Raw genomic sequence first — 17166 nt, 5'->3', positions numbered from 1 at the left:
ATTGTTAATACAATAGACACAGTACCCATTGAACGATTTTATGATTTATAATAATAATTCAAATAGTTAAAATTATTGAACATCATTATTGAATATCACTATTCTATAATGTTTAATTCTTAAAGTGTTGATTAACCAGCTATCATTCTGCTGAGCGTGGAAGTGTCCAACTAGAACTGGCAACTGCCAAAACGGCGATGTCTTGGAAGGAAAGTTAGGAAGGTTGATGGATCGATAAAAGTTCTGTTGATCTTCCTTTACACCTCCTTCGGAAGCCAACAATAAACAATTTTTAGTTATATATTGTAAAAGTCTTATGAATTTTATTTGATTTTAATAATTAATTTTTGAATTTGTTACAAACGCTTCATATAATGCGAGGAAGAAGCGTATTGAGACCAGCTTTACTATTCTAATCAGAACAGAAACTGACTGTGGTACTGTGGGAGACGGTTTTTACCGGCAGATAACCTAAGAGAACATACTCTGACACACTAGTGTAATTTGGTAAGCTGGCCAAAACGGTGATGTCTACAAGAATTTTAGCGGGAAATTTCTTCAAGTTCGAGTCAGGGAGAAAACTGACTGTGAAGACTGACATTTCAAGATTGTACTTGAAAAATGGGCAGTATCGAGATAGCCCTTGTAGAAGGGGGGGGGGGGGGGGGGGTGATCAACTGCAACTGGAGGACTTGGCTGCAATACATCGGCTGGAGGTGATGGGAGCAAGGATGTTTGTGATCCAACTGGAGGACTAGGCTGCAATACATCGGCTGGAGGTGCCAAATGGGCAGTATCGAGATAGCCCGACCACTGTCCGCGGACAGTTGTCCGAACAGTTGCTCCGAATGGGTCCTACTTTGCTTGTAGAAGGGGGGGTGATCAACTGCAACTGGAGGACTAGGCTGCAATACATCGGCTGGAGGTTATGGGAGCAAGGATGTTTGTGGCTGCAATACATCGGCTGGAGGTGATGGGAGCAGGGATGTTTGTGATCCTTGCTGTGTAGTTGGGCTAGTGAAGGGTTCAGCGTTGTCTCTATCTAGCGTGTCTTCAGGAGTTGGTGGAATGGAGTCCGGGAGTTGATGCTCAGGACAAAGCTTTGTTATCTTTTTTGTAGTAGAATGTAGGATCCCATCGAGGACTGAAGATTCTCGGTGGACATTCAAGTGATTCATAACAACGCAGTTGTTACATTTTTTTATCAGAGACTGTTAGTTTATCAGAGACTGTGAGTTTATCAGAGTCTCTGAGTTTATCAGAGACTGTGAGTTTATTAGAGACTGTGAATTTATTAGAGACTGTGAGTTTATTAGAGACTGTGAGTTTATCAGAGACTGTGAGTTTATCAGAGACTGTGAATTTATTAGAGACTGTGAGTTTATCAGAGACTGTGAGTTTATTGGAGACTGTGATTTTATTAGAGACTGTGAGTTTATTAGAGACTGTGAGTTTATTAGACTGTGAGTTTATTAGAGACTGTGAGTTTATCAGAGACTGTGAGTTTATGGGGGGGGGGGGGGGGGGGGGTTGATGAGGCCAAAATCGGAATCGGAAAAATCGGAAAATTGAGAAATTTTAGAGAATCGATCTCTAAAACCTCTCAGAAGTGATAAAAAACCCCTACATATGAGTTTATCAGAGTCTCTGAGTTTATCAGAGACTGTGAGTTTATTAGAGACTGTGAGTTTATTAGAGACTGTGAGTTTATTAGAGACTGTGAGTTTATTAGAGACTGTGAGTTTATCAGAGACTGTAAGTTTATCAGAGACTCTGAGTTTATCAGAGACTGTGAGTTTATTAGAGACTATGAGTTTATTAGAGACTGTGAGTTTATTAGAGACTGTGAGTTTATTAGAGACTGTGAGTTTATTAGAGACTGTGAGTTTACTAGAGACTGTGAGTTTATTAGAGACTGTGAGTTTATTAGAGACTCTGAGTTTATCAGAGACTGTGAGTTTATTAGAGACTGTGAGTTTATTAGAGACTGTGAGTTTATCAGAGACTGTGAATTTATAAGAGACTGTGAGTTTATTAGAGACTGTGAGTTTATTGGAGACTGTGATTTTATTAGAGACTGTGAGTTTATTAGAGACTGTGAGTTTATTAGAGACTGTGAGTTTATTAGAGACTGTGAGTTTATTAGAGACTGTGAGTTTATCAGAGACTGTAAGTTTATCAGAGACTCTGAGTTTATCAGAGACTGTGAGTTTATTAGAGACTATGAGTTTATTAGAGACTGTGAGTTTATTAGAGACTGTGAGTTTATTAGAGACTGTGAGTTTATTAGAGACTGTGAGTTTATTAGAGACTGTGAGTTTATTAGAGACTGTGAGTTTATTAGAGACTCTGAGTTTATCAGAGACTCTGAGTTTATTAGAGACTGTGAGTTTATTAGAGACTGTGAGTTTATCAGAGACTGTGAATTTATAAGAGACTGTGAGTTTATTAGAGACTGTGAGTTTATTGGAGACTGTGATTTTATTAGAGAGTGTGAGTTTATTAGAGAGTGTGAGTTTATTAGAGACTGTGAGTTTATCAGAGACTGTGAGTTAATCAGAGACTGTGAGTTTATCAGAGACTGTGAGTTTATTAGAGACTGTGAGTTTATCAGAGACTGTGAGTTTATCAGAGACTGTGAGTTTATTAGAGACTGTGAGTTTATTATAGACTGTGAGTTTATTAGAGACTGTGAGTTAATCAGAGACTGTGAGTTTATTAGAGACTGTGAGTTTATCAGAGTCTCTGAGTTTATTAGAGACTGTGAGTTTATTAGAGACTGTGAGTTTATTAGAGACTGTGAGTTTATTAGAGACTGTGAGTTTATTAGACTGTGAGTTTATTAGAGACTGTGAGTTTATCAGAGACTGTGAGTTTATGGGGGGGGGGGGGGGGTTGATGAGGCCAAAATCGGAATCGGAAAAATCGGAAAATTGAGAAATTTTAGAGAATCGATCTCTAAAACCTCTCAGAAGTGATAAAAAAACCCCTACATATGCTATATTGTTATGAGAAAACGAACTAATTGGACATTCCAATATAGACTGGAGTACATGGAGTACCAACGAAGAAGGTCCGAAAGGGCACAACAGCAGTAACGCCAACGGTGATGAAAAGGGAGGCCGTGGCGAGGTCAGGACGATTAAAAACTAAGAGGTTAAAGTTGGAGAAGGAGAAGGTATGTTTGCACAAACGTTCATCCTATTCCATTAATTTTAATTTTTAAAGTTTTGACTAACCAGACCCTACTTCAGCTATAATTCTGCCGAGCGTGGAAGTTTTCAACTGGCAACTGCCAAAACGGCGATGTGCACAAGAATTTAGCGGGAAATTTCTTTAAGTTCGAGTCAGGGAGAAAAGAAGACGAGAATCGGACTCTGATGATTGACATTTCAAGATTGTGTAAATGGGACACACGACTTCCATCGCTCCTGATACACTACATAACTTCAATCCTAGATCCTTCTCTCAAAGATTTACGATCCCTGGAAGATTATTTGAAAAAGGTACGTATACCTAATTCATAATTGACTATCTTTCTTATTTTAGTCTGAAAATAATTCTTTTTAAGTGATAACGGAATCCGTTATCCGACTAAGCAAGTAGATAATTTCTGAACCATTATAACATGTATGTACATTGGAAAAAATGTTTTAAATCCTGTGAGATTGTTAATCTGGGTAATTATGGCCATGAGACCGGAGACGACAGACTAGATAGTGCGAAGAAAAAGTTAAATTACAATGTTGGTTTAAATTATCAGATGTGCGACTCGTAGATTAAGATATTGCTGGGTTACCCAGTTATATATTTCAGGATCAAAATCAATTCCTTGATAATATAGACTTCTAGACAGATACCAGTTACTGTCAACAATGGATAAAGCTTTACGGCCGGAACGTTTAGAGCTACACCCACGGGACAATACCGACGAGAAGAAACAAAGTATAATTACAATAAGCAATTCTGTTATTAATACTGCTTGTAATGTTCAAACGTTTATTAACACCCTGCTGTTATCAAAGCACTCAGACAAGAGCAGAGGAGGAGAAAGGTACTGTACAAGATAAACGTGATAGGTTGGCAGGTAACAAAGTGTTGATACACTAGTGACACTACCAAGAGGCCTGCACAAACGAACACTCTACATCATGTTTTGAGGAAACAGATTAGATTGGAAAAACTATAGGTTAAATTTTTCGACTACACATATATATTATATATTATTTTAAATCGGCAAGGCACAATATTAAACTACCAACTAGATCAGATCTTTTAGAAAGATGATTATTATCGATCATAACCATTTTTAGAATTATATCCGACAAAGCTAATTTTGTTTGTCAAACTTGTAGTAGGAAGTATCAGACGAAGTGCGATCTGCAAAAGGTAATACTCTAGTAACGATCTACTTTTGTCATCTGTGCCTCTGAATCTGAGTTATGCCGCCATTTTGCCACGATAAATGTCTCGTGTACTCAAAGATTCAATTCATAGCAACTTTTTATTCTTATATCTTACCATCAATTTTTCATGATTCAGCACACTCGAATAAAACATAAGGAGAAGCGGGACTTTATTTGCCTGGAGTGTTCGATAGTGTTCCCCGAGAGGCATAGTTAGTAACATAATTACTTTGTACATTGTAGAATAACTTTCTTCCTGCTTGCAATTAGGTATTCCGATATTTGGGCGCTTTTCGTAGGAAATATCTAACACTGGGGAACTTGATCGAGTAGTGCTCAATTCAACCATCAGTCTGTCAGATGCAGAGACTGCTCGTATGATACTCATGACTCATGAGTCACTCGCAAATAAATCAATATCTTTTATTATTTCTTTTATTATTATCGAGAGGAAAATTACATTAAATTCAGGAGAAGTACTAACAGAGACATTAAATGAGATTTCCTAAAACCCTACCTTTGCACTTCTTCCTCTCCTCCCTCTTCTTCCTCCTCCTTCTTGCTTCCTTTCTTCAGGTCAGACAATTTCATGCTTAATTCCACCTACAAGGGAAAAAAATGAATTAAAAGATTGATTTCAGTATTCATCACAGCGGCAGCGATACTTTTCTTGAAGTCCTCTGAACAATTTAAGTAAATATTAAAAACAAACCTTAGGATCTGTGTGCAGTACGAATACTTTCACGAGTTTTCCAAGGGGGAACATGGGTTCCCAATTCTTGAGGAAATTATCAGACATGTTCTTCATAAGCACCCGTCCTGAAAATGTGGTACAATGACGATTACAGGTAAGAGTATACCACTCTTTAGGTAAAGACGAGTTACAACAAGAATTGCGCCCGTTGTTTCGTTTTGGCGGACGCTAGATTTCCATTTCACATTTACTATAAATTTAAGTATAACTATAAGCTCCAATCAGCTCACTTCAATCTTCATGATAATAATATTGATCAATTATGCATCAAATACGGGAAACACTTGAAATTCAGTTCAATTGCCGTAGAACTTAACTTGTATCTGTAATTCAAGAAATTATCAGCAAAGGTAAACTATACTCGTGTACACATCAATACACTACGCGTGCCACGTACAAATTGGGTGTATTACCTAATAGTAATATTATACATTACTATACATGCATCATATACACAGTCGCGCCGCGCATTCATAGATCACAGGCTATCTATACATCACATCTCCTCAAGCAATCCTCGCGCGCGCCCAACTTTTTCGTTGCATGGTAACGAACGAACACACGACATATTTAAACCCACCTATCTCGTTCTCCAAAATCCACGTTTTTCTGCAAAAACCTCCATTCGTAACCTTTCACTATTGCCTTTTTTCAAAAGGGTGAAAAGGAAAAAAGCTTCCCTACAATCAAGAATAGAAAACCATACAGATCACTATTACGTTTTTACACTGATTATACCTGTAACGTTGTATCCGAGGGACACATAAATGCCAGCAGTAGCTGAAGTGGATCTAACATAGCCGCTGTACACTGAGTCAACCTCAAGATCCGCCGGGTTACTGATAATCTTGTTAGCTGCCTTCCGACCTCCAGCTGAAAATAAATCGCTTTACTTTTAGTGTTATGAGACCACTTCAGCAGAATACCGCAGAACTCGCGATTCCCGTAAGTATAAAATAATATGTAAAATATTGTAATATATGTTAGTTCTATATATGGTGATATATGTGAAATATGAGAAATGTGATAAAGAAGTTAACGAACTGGCTTTCTTCCAGCGCTGACTGGTCCTAGATTTCCTGAGAGACAGTGTCATACGTCTGTCCGTGCTAGTGGGAGGGACCACTACTACACACTGCACCAAGTCGTTCTCGTGGTACTTGGACAGTGGGTCTTTAGTGTAGTTATCTTGTGGGGTTTTGGATTTAATTAGAATTAGCGATATTAGGAATTCCCCTCTTGATAATGTTGGTTTTTAATGATTATAAAAATAATCCAAGTTAAACTATGCTAGTTCCAGTAAAGTAGTTCCACTGAGATCGAAAGAAAATGCAAACTAACACCTGTATTGAAATGACTTTTTACTCACCATTAAGTTCGGTGAGTGGAGCGATACCAAAGTCCCTGTTTGTAAGCTGCAGTTTTACACCAATACCAGGCAGGGTTCCTTTTACTAGGCACCAGAACTTGGCATCTGCAGCCAAGGCACCTAGGGAATAAGTAACATTAGCCAAAAAAGCAGCCACTGAATTATTGGATCGATACTATAGAAAAATAACGTTGCCTCATTCATTCATACGGTAACGTCTCAGCAGTAAACACCAGTTCTGCCAACTATCACCAAAATACCTCACTCAACAAAATGTCTATTGAAGACAATGTGTGTATAGGTTTGAACCTCCATATATTATCGACTTATCAACTCCACCTCCAACTAACAAGTACTATAATGTGAGCTTAAAGCTTAGAGCTTAAGTACTATGTAAGCTCACAGTAATAAGTACTAACCAACAAGGGAGAGATCTATCTTGTTATCTCGGGTACTGAAGACAGTAGCAGTGATACACTGTCCCACAGTGAATCTCTCTGTCCACTTCTCTACCTCCTCCTTGTCAGAAGAGGTCAGTGTGTGCCACAGCCTGGCTTCTACTCCTGGACTCAAACCTACCAAGAGAGGATGGTTAGAATAATTGTAGAGTCCTTGTACAAAAGAGGTATTTAGTCAAAAATAACAACTGAAATTTATTTGGAGGTATAGTTTTTAGAAGCCCAACAGCCGCTGGATCAAACTGCTGAACTTATGTCAGTAGAATTTAAAACATTGAGTTTGAGATGTAAAACTTACTTATCCAGAGGAAACCGGAATGGTCTATACATTTCACGTAACCAGTAATCTGCTGCCCCACCACTAGGGAAGATATCAAGTCCTTTGTTTCATCGACCTAGGTGAAACGAGTAAGAAGAGGCAAAAACAACACGTGGTGAGAACTTTGAAAGCAGAGCAATGTTACAAATGTTTGTATCTTCATAAATTGATCTTATTACATAGGTGAAAGTTTTAAAGTTTCAAACGAAAAAAGCTGAATCGTGAAAAATACCTGTTTGAAGAGGAAATAGCTCGTGTTTCTTCAAAAATGAATATTCATTTTTACATGGTTTGGATCAAATTAAAGTTTGCAGGATAAACCAAGCAATAAACATTGTGGTTCGACCGTGAACTGCGAGTCTATGAGTATGAGACAAGCAGTTCAGCATAGATGACGTCATCATATTGATGACGTCACAAAGAGTATGCATATATTTGGGCATCATGCACAATACCTTCTCGTTCTCCTTGATTTCCCTGACTTTAGTTGAGTTGATGACAGAGTCACGTAGACTAAACTCGCCCATTGATCTCACGTAGTCAGTCCGAGTTATTGGGAGGTAGCGGTGGGTCTTGGAATGCCTAAATTTAATTAATTAATAAATTGTTTAATTGCAATTGGCTATTAAGTCTTATAATCGAGTGGATCTCGAAACAGTCGGTACGATATATGGCATGGAGTAATCCTAAGAGTGTCACTCTCAATGCTAATTGTCTTTAGTTCAAAAGAGAGATATTCTGCCCGGTTACCAGTAGAACTAACCTGAATCCGATGAGTTTCACATGTAGACTATCACCATGTTTGTATTCCTTGAGCGGGTTACTACTAGGTTTAGGCGAATCAGTGACTTCTGTGATGTGTACTCTTCCGTTTACCTGTTATAAAGATATTTGAAATATTTATTAAACTTTAAAAATTCTGATCTAAGCTCACAAGTACCTAAATAAAACTAGTGCGATTTACAGTACGTCATGACAACCAGACATACAGACATCTGGAATGCAAGGAATTACCATTAACAAATCTGACTTGCTAACTCCAAATACCTTCTGACTAAGCTGAACGTTGAGCTGAAGTTGCTTTACACTCTTTACAGTGACAGTGTAAACTTCTCCTATATTGATATCGTCAAACTTGATAACATGGTCTTCTCTCCTCCTCTTAAGTTGTGGTTGCGAGGTAGCGGTCTCGGGGGTGGGACTCACAAATGAGAGTAACAGTCTCGTACCTGGAGAGTGGGGGCTATAAGTAGTGTTGAGGGTTCCGAGTTTTGTGCACAGAACAGTTTCAGCTCCCTCAATTCTGCTCAGTATTGTCTTAATTGTCCATGTTTTGGGACATGCTTTATCATTTTGGTGAGACAATGCCAAGAATCTCTAAAAACGTGACATCCAAGTATCCAAGCGAGGAGAAGGTTTTGTTTGACAAAGTTCGCTTTATATTACAATTGATGGACGTAATCTGCGATACATTTGAGAATCGATCTCGAATAATTAGTTACGTAAACATACGAATAGTTTAATGGGATCTTCTTTTATGAAAAGGCGTCATGTTCACGCTTCGGAATTGACGTCCGGTTTTTATTTTTACACACCCTGGACCAATCTGGTAAGAATGCTCCCTAAACAAGCAATACAAAACAAAACTTATAATTATAATCATATGATATAGTATATATACTATATCATATGGCTATATCATAAGGCTTATACTTAAGGATTATATTATATATAATATAATCCTTAAGTATAAGCCTTTAACAATAATCTCGATAATATAGATAAGTGTAAGACGTTACAATTACCGCAGTTTGATGTGATATTTATCTTTTGTCTTTCGATGGAATGTATGATGGTGATATGTCTCACAAATGGCCGTTTACTCGTCGAGATAATTGAGTTTTATAGGCCAAATATTATTATTAAGAAATATTCCTGATAGAAATTCGTGACCATTACCTTTCAGTTTTGATATTATTTACTTCCTACATTTAGTTTATTTATATAATCTTCGTTTGTAGTTTGACCTTGTTCATTGTTGTTCTCAGTATAGCATTTCTACAGAGAAAATATCTCCAGTTAAAGCCCAGATTTCGTGATGAAGTTCGCATTTGGTTTTCTGGAGATCCTACTCTTCACTCTACATACACTCCCAGTATTATCTACAATAACTGAGGTCATCAACCTGACCGCAGAAAGCTGCTCTAACGCAACCACATTCCAGAAGATACAGGGCTCATTCCAAGCGTACAGCGTGTACATCGACCTGGACGAGGGTATGGACGAGTTTAAACCAATTGTTGTGACCTGTGGACTCAACGCAGCAGTGCCAGAAGAGTGCAAGGAATTAGTTGAGGGTACAATTGAGGACATTTCAATCTCAATGAACGGCACAATTAAAGATCGCATGTACAACGAATACTACAGACCAGACATAAAACAGTTTGGCAGTGCACTTCATTTCGAGCAACACGAGAAAGCAGAAGTTAAGTGCATCACGACTTTAAGCGGAGGAGGTGTACTGGTTTCAAACGAAAAGACCATCAGCGATATAGACGAGCTCCACCCCTTCATGATATTCCCAGCACAACAGGACGTGACAGTGGGAAACTCCTACACTTTAACCTGCAAAACAGATGTGGCAAGAGCGCTGGATGACTTGTCGTGGACGCTGTGGAACGGGGTGGAGGGGTTTGAGACTACAGTGAGTTGCGCTGATGATGACAGGTTCACATGTGGAACTGTGAAGAGGACTGCTACCAACCTGCCCGGGTCGGTCCTGACAGTTTCTACCAGTGAGCTGGAGAATAATGTCATCTCTAATCCGATAGAGTTCACGTACCGTTGTAATTCAGCAGTTAACCACACCCACCAACATAAGATGATGGGAGAGGCACGCGTCACTGTACACCCCAAAACGGTATAAACTTAATGACGAAAATCAATTTTTTAAGGTCTTGACTCAATTAGGCCCTGCATAATATCTGATTAAATTGTGCTATGATAGCTTTCGTTATATGTTCAATCTTAAGCTATTGATACTTGTTAGGCAATGTCCAGTATACATTTTACAAAACATAACAGACCTATAGTCTCTAGATAATAACACTTCCCATCTCCTTCAGAGCAAAGCTATGGGAATAGGACTGGGAGTAACAGCTGGTATTTTAGTGCTAGGTGCTATCATAGCTGCTGCAGTTATCATATTCAAACGATCTAAACTCACCACGGTAAGTTATACTATTGTCTATTACAATAGGATTACAGACTGGGTACCTTACATCACGTGACAGGTAATAGTTTTGTGAAGCAACATGAAACTATTTTTGACGATCATTTTCCGCAGGTTATGATGTACGGCAAGCTGGAAGAAACAGACGCATAGTGAACATCACAGAGCGCCTGCTGCACTGAGGCCGCCAATCTTGAGAGAAAATTTAATCGAGCGAGCATAATATTGGACGTTATAATTTTGTTTCGCCATTTGTTAATTTCTTTATCTTGTCTTGTCTGTTTAACGATTGTTTAATAGTTTATCGTGATGTAGATTGTAAAGCCATAAAGAAATTGGACGGTATTGCAGTTATAGTTGTATTCTTTTTAAATTCAATATTTTCTATCTATGAAATTGATGATGATATCGGTGATACTTGATTAAATACCCGACCCAAATCAATGTTTGATAACATTTTATGACTTTTTAAACTAAAATGTGTAATCCTTACTTCCCGAAAACTTAACATTTGTCCAAATACAAATTGAAAACAAACTACAACTATAATGTCCACGAGATAATAAGTACAGACTGACTGGTCTTACCTTTCTTGTCCCTGCTGATAGTGACTGTTTGTTCATCACCACACTTGACATCCTTGTAACTGCTTCCTAGATCACTGAGGTGAGCTCTGCGGTGCACGTACCCAAACCTAGTAGAGTTAAATACTGTTAAAGCGAGATACTTATTATCATAAGATGTAGAACCCTAAGTATCAGAGGTATATGATATTTCGACAGAAATGTCACAATTCTTCTTGGTACATACAAATATTAACCCAATGATCAAGATCCTTAGCTAACATGGTAACATTTGGACTATAAAACATATTTAAGTCACAAACATGGCCTAAACATCAAAAAACTGATCATAAAGATTTCTGAGATGAAATCACAAAAGTACAAACCTGTGATCAGCCCCAGGTAGAACAACTACAAAGTAATCTTCAGTCGTTAACACTACAGTGGCAGACATCTCAGCTCCTTTAGTCAACTTCTTCCTCTTCCCCCTTCCCTCGACACTCTCCACCAGTTCCGGCTCCAGAGACAGATAATACGTTCCTGCATTGTGATCCAAAACAACCCCTTTCCTCTTATCTCCAGCCTTTAGCTCGCCCTCAGCACAGGTTCTATCAACCATCCCTGGCGCTTCTCCAACTTTTACTTCGTACCATTTCTCTGATACGCTCTCAATGTTACATTCCACTATAGATCCCGCAGGTTGGTCCACGGTATCTGCAAATGTGTCCAGTTCCTTGAAATACCCCTCCAATAGTTTAGATCCTGTTAAAGACGGTTCTGACCCCACGTCGGAGTGCTTTAAACTGACCAACAAACGCTCCTTTTCCGTATCTATGTTGGTTATCTTGCACATAACCGTCTCTCCTAAACTGTAAACATCTTTGGGGTTGCTGACGAAATTGTCAGCCAGACAAGATTTAGGACACAGCCCAACTAAACCGTTACCGATCTCAATAAAACAGCCATAGTCTTTGAAATCCTTGATGTAGCCCACGATAAAATCTCCCACTGACAGGTCTGAGATTTTGGGCATTTCCTTGAAACTTTTGGCCCAGCTGACGATGGACGATTTGGCGGTGACGTTAACCTTCTTCATTTTCTTGCTGATTACAAGGACAGGTTCAATCTTGGAACCTGGCTGGAGATGTTTAGTTTTCTGATCAGACAGTGTGGCGTAATCTGATAGGTGGTGGGTTGGGAGGAATGCTTCTTCTTTAGTAGCGTCTAGTTGTACTATAAAGCCCTCGATTACACCTTTAGCACGTGACAGTACCTGCAATAGTGTCATCAGGGGGGGGGGTCCAAGGGGAACTTTGGGGAGTTTTGGGGAACTTTTTTTTGGGGAACTTCAGGAAACCTGGGGGACTTTCCCAAATTAAAGTTCCCCAAAAAAATTATCAATGAAACAAATAATTTTGGGGAATTTTGGGGAACTTTTTTTTGGGGAACTTCAGAAAGTTCCCCAAAATTCCCCAAAGTTCCCCAAAGTTCCCCAAAAAAATTATCATGCCAAAAAAATTATCATGCTGCAAGTATCAACAAGTAAGTTAAGATTATACCTTATAATAACATACATGTTAACATTAATGGGTATTAATGTATATTAGAGAAATTTTGAATAATTTTGAATAATTTTGAATAATTTTGAATAATTTAGAATAATTTTGAATAATTTTGAATAATTTTGGGGAATTTTGGGGAACTTTGGGGAGTTTTGGGGAACTTTTTTTTGGGGAACTTCAGAAATCTTGGGGGACTTTCCCAAAGTTCCCCAAAGTTCCCCTTGGACCCCCCCCCCCCCCCCCCCTCATCAGTGTTTGTAAGGATGCAAACAGCATCGGTATGTAGTAAGGATAATTGTAGAGCTGACTTTAACAGATACGGACAGTAAATTGCCAGCTTTACAGATGGTTCCACCCTATATGATTACAACAGCGCTATAACCCTAACCCATGATAACCTTGTCGTGATATAGTGCTGTCGTAACGAAGTGCAGATTTATTTAAGTGTGAATGTGAACCAATAAGAGAGACTGTTTATCTTACTGTGCAGGAGTGAATTTGTCCTCGTCTAGCCCATCTGGCGGACTTTTCTTCGCTGGTTTTAGTGTCAAATTCCTCCAGTAGGTTCAAACTGAGAGACAGCTTCTCTTTCTCTGGGTTCACGTGGACCACTCGGCAAGAAAGAACCTGAAATGAAAGTCATGAGATCATAAAGTTGCATATACACCGGACTTCTCGGGGAAAGGAAAATGCACAGTATAAAAACCCGGTATAGCGGTTCACGTGATCCAGGCTCTAGCCTCTAAGTATATGTACCCTCTCAAATCCAATGTCAAACCTTACGTTCGTCCCATACTTTTCGCGAATATTCTCTCGCGCCGCGAAAAGCGGGATTCGATGTCGAAATTTTCCCCCGTTATTCGGTAATTCTACACGGATGTGGTAATGTATTCGCGTGATGACAAATTTTCAGCAAATACGTCTCCGCGCGTTCCGCTTTAGAATTTAAAATGTGACTGCCCCGACCACGTTTTCTTTGTACAAAGGCGCGAAATTACAGAAAAACCATATTTTATAAACTGACCTGCCCGAGTCTGTACAGTTTGCATATATCTGCCTCGGTCATAGGCACGTTGGATATTTCACTTGAGTGAACCAAACCCTGAGGATGGTAAGGATTAACAATTAAGCAACTTTAATCCTAATCGGGAAAAAATTGCATCTCCAGAACACACAACAGAAGATGTTTAAAAAAGTCGTAAACTGTTACTAAGATCATATTTGAGTTAAAGAAAATCGCTCCTCTGCATACCCTGATTTTAGAGGTGAAGTTCATGATGATACCAAACTGTTTTATGGCAGCTATCCAACCAGTTACTTGTTGGTTCTTTTCAAGTGTCTCGTATCCTGTCACATCTGCCGTACTAGGAACCACAGGTTTTATTACTTCTGGTCGTAGTTTTGAGACAACGAATAACTTTTAGAAAACGAAAAATGTTAAAGTTGAAAATTTCGTAATTCAGACAAATTAAATCTCACTCTGGTTGATAAACTTCTTGTACCGATCACGGATTAGAAATCAACATGATGATCAATAAAGAAACCTGTTTTTGACGACACTCCGTTTCAATGTTAGAGTCAGTCTGCGTTTAGAAGGGTCTACAGTCAGCACCTTCGCTTTGACCCTCTGATTCTGTTTAAACTTGAGAGCTGGGTTCTTGATGTTGATATCAGCCATGTGGATCTTCGGTACAAAACCTGCGGTCACGTGCTCAGTTAGATCGTCGGATTAATAAAACGCTCAGATGATGTGTAATATCTTATCGTATAACTCACGAGATGTATCAAAGGCTGGTTTTGTGGAACAGAGAATTTAATGACAAATCAATAATACATTAGGTTAAATGGAACATCTACGTGGTGCTAAATAAACTGGAGACATTACAGAATAATTACCTCTGATGTTATCCGCAAGCTTAACAACCAGCCCGAAGTCCTCAATGCTGACTATAGTAGCCATGACAACACTGCACACTGTTATATCGTGGTACGACAGAAATGGTTTATCTAGATCTGACTGTCTTAAAGATAGTTGGACCTGGGATATTTCATTGTTAACAAATATAGATGGTCACGAGTGTTGATTATTCGTTTAGCTGAACCTATTTGGCGGGCATACGCTTGTAGTTCAGAAGAAAACAATTCTACTTCGCAACAGAGAAAAACTGAAAAAAAACTGTGCCAATATTTTATAATTCGACCAATAACTAAAAGTACCGAGTGTAAAGGTGTTATACACTAGGTCCGGAGTGTAGATAGTACTTACCAAGTTATCCAGGACCCTGAAGCCCATGACTCTGGCTTTGTGCTGTGTTCCAGCCTTGAAATTAGCTCCAACTTTCTCTGTCTCCTTGTCTTGCAGCTTCTTCAGGTGGACAAATCCCGTGATATCTGATAGGAAGTGTGATAAAAGGTGTGATTAAAGTTGCGGGAAGTACAGCAACGAAACACAAAACTTTTATCGCAGAACGAAATATGACTATCTTCGAGGTATTTTACAATGCTACACGCCATCCAACAATTTCACTGCCATTTTCCTGATAAGATATCTGTGACATTCTTTCAGACTCTGTATTACTGTTCTAAATTAATGTAAGAGATAAGAACTATTTTCATTCCCTAATAGTGTTATTATATTTATGTATGTGTGTATATCTTTAAATTGATTGTAATTAAACATTTTAAGGCGTTAATGCAGAGTACTGCCTCGGGGTAGTGCAATCCATCAATAACTAAAACTTTCGTATTCACTATCATTTATACGATATAATCATATTCATTTTTGTTCATTATCATTCATATTGACCATAGCATGAGGTCTCGAGGTTCATACACGGCAGTATTAATACAAGTGATATAAAGACTGACTAGACTGAAGTACAGACTACTGACTGAACTACAGACTACTGACTAAACTACAGACTACTGACTGAACTACAGACTACTGACTGAACTACAGACTACTGACTGAAGTACAGACTACTGACTGAAGTACAGACTACTGACTGAACTACAGACTACTGACTGAAGTACAGACTACTGACTGAAGTACAGACTACTGACTGAACTACAGACTACTGACTGAACTACAGACTACTGACTGAAGTACAGACTACTGACTGAAGTACAGACTACTGACTGAAGTACAGACTACTGACTGAACTACAGACTACTGACTGAACTACAGACTACTGACTGAACTACAGACTACTGACTGAACTACAGACTACTGACTGAACTACATGCTACTGACTAAACTACAGACTACTGACTGAAGTACAGACTACTGACTGAACTACAGACTACTGACTGAAGTACAGACTACTGACTGAAGTACAGACTACTGACTGAAGTACAGACTACTGACTGAAGTACAGACTACTGACTGAAGTACAGACTACTGACTGAACTACAGACTACTGACTGAACTACAGACTACTGACTGAACTACAGACTACTGACTGAACTACAGACTACTGACTGAACTACATGCTACTGACTAAACTACAGACTACTGACTGAAGTACAGACTACTGACTGAACTACAGACTACTGACTGAAGTACAGACTACTGACTGAAGTACAGACTACTGACTGAAGTACAGACTACTGACTGAACTACAGACTACTGACTGAAGTACAGACTACTGACTGAAGTACAGACTACTGACTGAAGTACAGACTACTGACTGAAGTACAGACTACTGACTGAACTACAGACTACTGACTAAACTACAGACTACTGACTGAACTACAGACTACTGACTGAACTACAGACTACTGACTGAAGTACAGACTACTGACTGAAGTACAGACTACTGACTGAACTACAGACTACTGACTGAACTACAGACTACTGACTGAAGTACAGACTACTGACTGGAGTACAGACTACTGACTGAACTACAGACTACTGACTGAACTACAGACTACTGACTGAAGTACAGACTACTGACTGAAGTACAGACTACTGACTGAAGTACAGACTACTGACTGAACTACAGACTACTGACTGAACTACAGACTACTGACTGAAGTACAGACTACTGACTGAAGTACAGACTACTGACTGAACTACAGACTACTGACTGAACTACAGACTACTGACTGAAGTACAGACTACTGACTGAAGTACAGACTACTGACTGAACTACAGACTACTGACTGAACTACAGACTACTGACTGAACTACAGACTACTGACTGAACTACAGACTACTGACTGAACTACATGCTACTGACTAAACTACAGACTACTGACTGAAGTACAGACTACTGACCGTCATCAAGTGAGACATACACCCCACGTTTAGTAACCCTGACCACCTCCACATCCTCCACCACATCACCCTTCTTTAGTTGGTAGCAGGGTGTCTCCATGGTTACATGGCAGTTCAATGTACTCAACAGCACTGTCTGAGAGTTGTAACACTGTTACATTAACACTGTTACATTTGCAATGATTTACACTGTTACATTTACACTGTTACATTTACAATGATTT

At 38.9% G+C, this 17166-nt stretch overlaps 2 protein-coding genes across 2 annotated transcripts in view; one reads left to right on the top strand and one right to left on the bottom strand.

Annotated features, from left to right (window-relative positions):
* LOC134823353 (protein RRP5 homolog) overlaps nt 1–17166 on the bottom strand; it is a 125175-nt gene that overhangs the window by 30477 nt on the left and 77532 nt on the right. The window contains exons 10-28 of the mRNA XM_063834782.1: nt 16943–17078; nt 14930–15054; nt 14560–14701; nt 14208–14361; nt 13916–14027; nt 13688–13765; nt 13147–13290; nt 11488–12374; nt 11126–11232; nt 8354–8535; nt 8070–8182; nt 7762–7888; nt 7286–7382; nt 6949–7104; nt 6530–6649; nt 6205–6348; nt 5899–6033; nt 5119–5225; nt 4924–5009 (exon numbers count right to left, since the gene is read on the bottom strand). Of these exons, the coding sequence (XP_063690852.1) occupies nt 4924–5009; nt 5119–5225; nt 5899–6033; nt 6205–6348; nt 6530–6649; nt 6949–7104; nt 7286–7382; nt 7762–7888; nt 8070–8182; nt 8354–8535; nt 11126–11232; nt 11488–12374; nt 13147–13290; nt 13688–13765; nt 13916–14027; nt 14208–14361; nt 14560–14701; nt 14930–15054; nt 16943–17078 (3152 nt within the window). The remainder of the gene's footprint in view (nt 1–4923; nt 5010–5118; nt 5226–5898; nt 6034–6204; nt 6349–6529; nt 6650–6948; nt 7105–7285; nt 7383–7761; nt 7889–8069; nt 8183–8353; nt 8536–11125; nt 11233–11487; nt 12375–13146; nt 13291–13687; nt 13766–13915; nt 14028–14207; nt 14362–14559; nt 14702–14929; nt 15055–16942; nt 17079–17166) is intronic.
* On the top strand, nt 9324–10771 carry LOC134823356 (uncharacterized). The gene is made up of 3 exons (XM_063834785.1): nt 9324–10226; nt 10432–10536; nt 10653–10771. Exons 1-3 carry the CDS (start codon nt 9405–9407, stop codon nt 10689–10691), a joined length of 966 nt encoding a protein of 321 aa, XP_063690855.1. The 5' UTR covers nt 9324–9404; the 3' UTR covers nt 10692–10771.

Source organism: Bolinopsis microptera, chromosome 11 (assembly GCF_026151205.1).
Source record: "Bolinopsis microptera isolate Bmic1 chromosome 11, MBARI_Bmic_1.0, whole genome shotgun sequence".
Taxonomy (NCBI): domain Eukaryota; kingdom Metazoa; phylum Ctenophora; class Tentaculata; order Lobata; family Bolinopsidae; genus Bolinopsis; species Bolinopsis microptera.
This window is presented reverse-complemented; position numbering and strand designations above follow the sequence as displayed.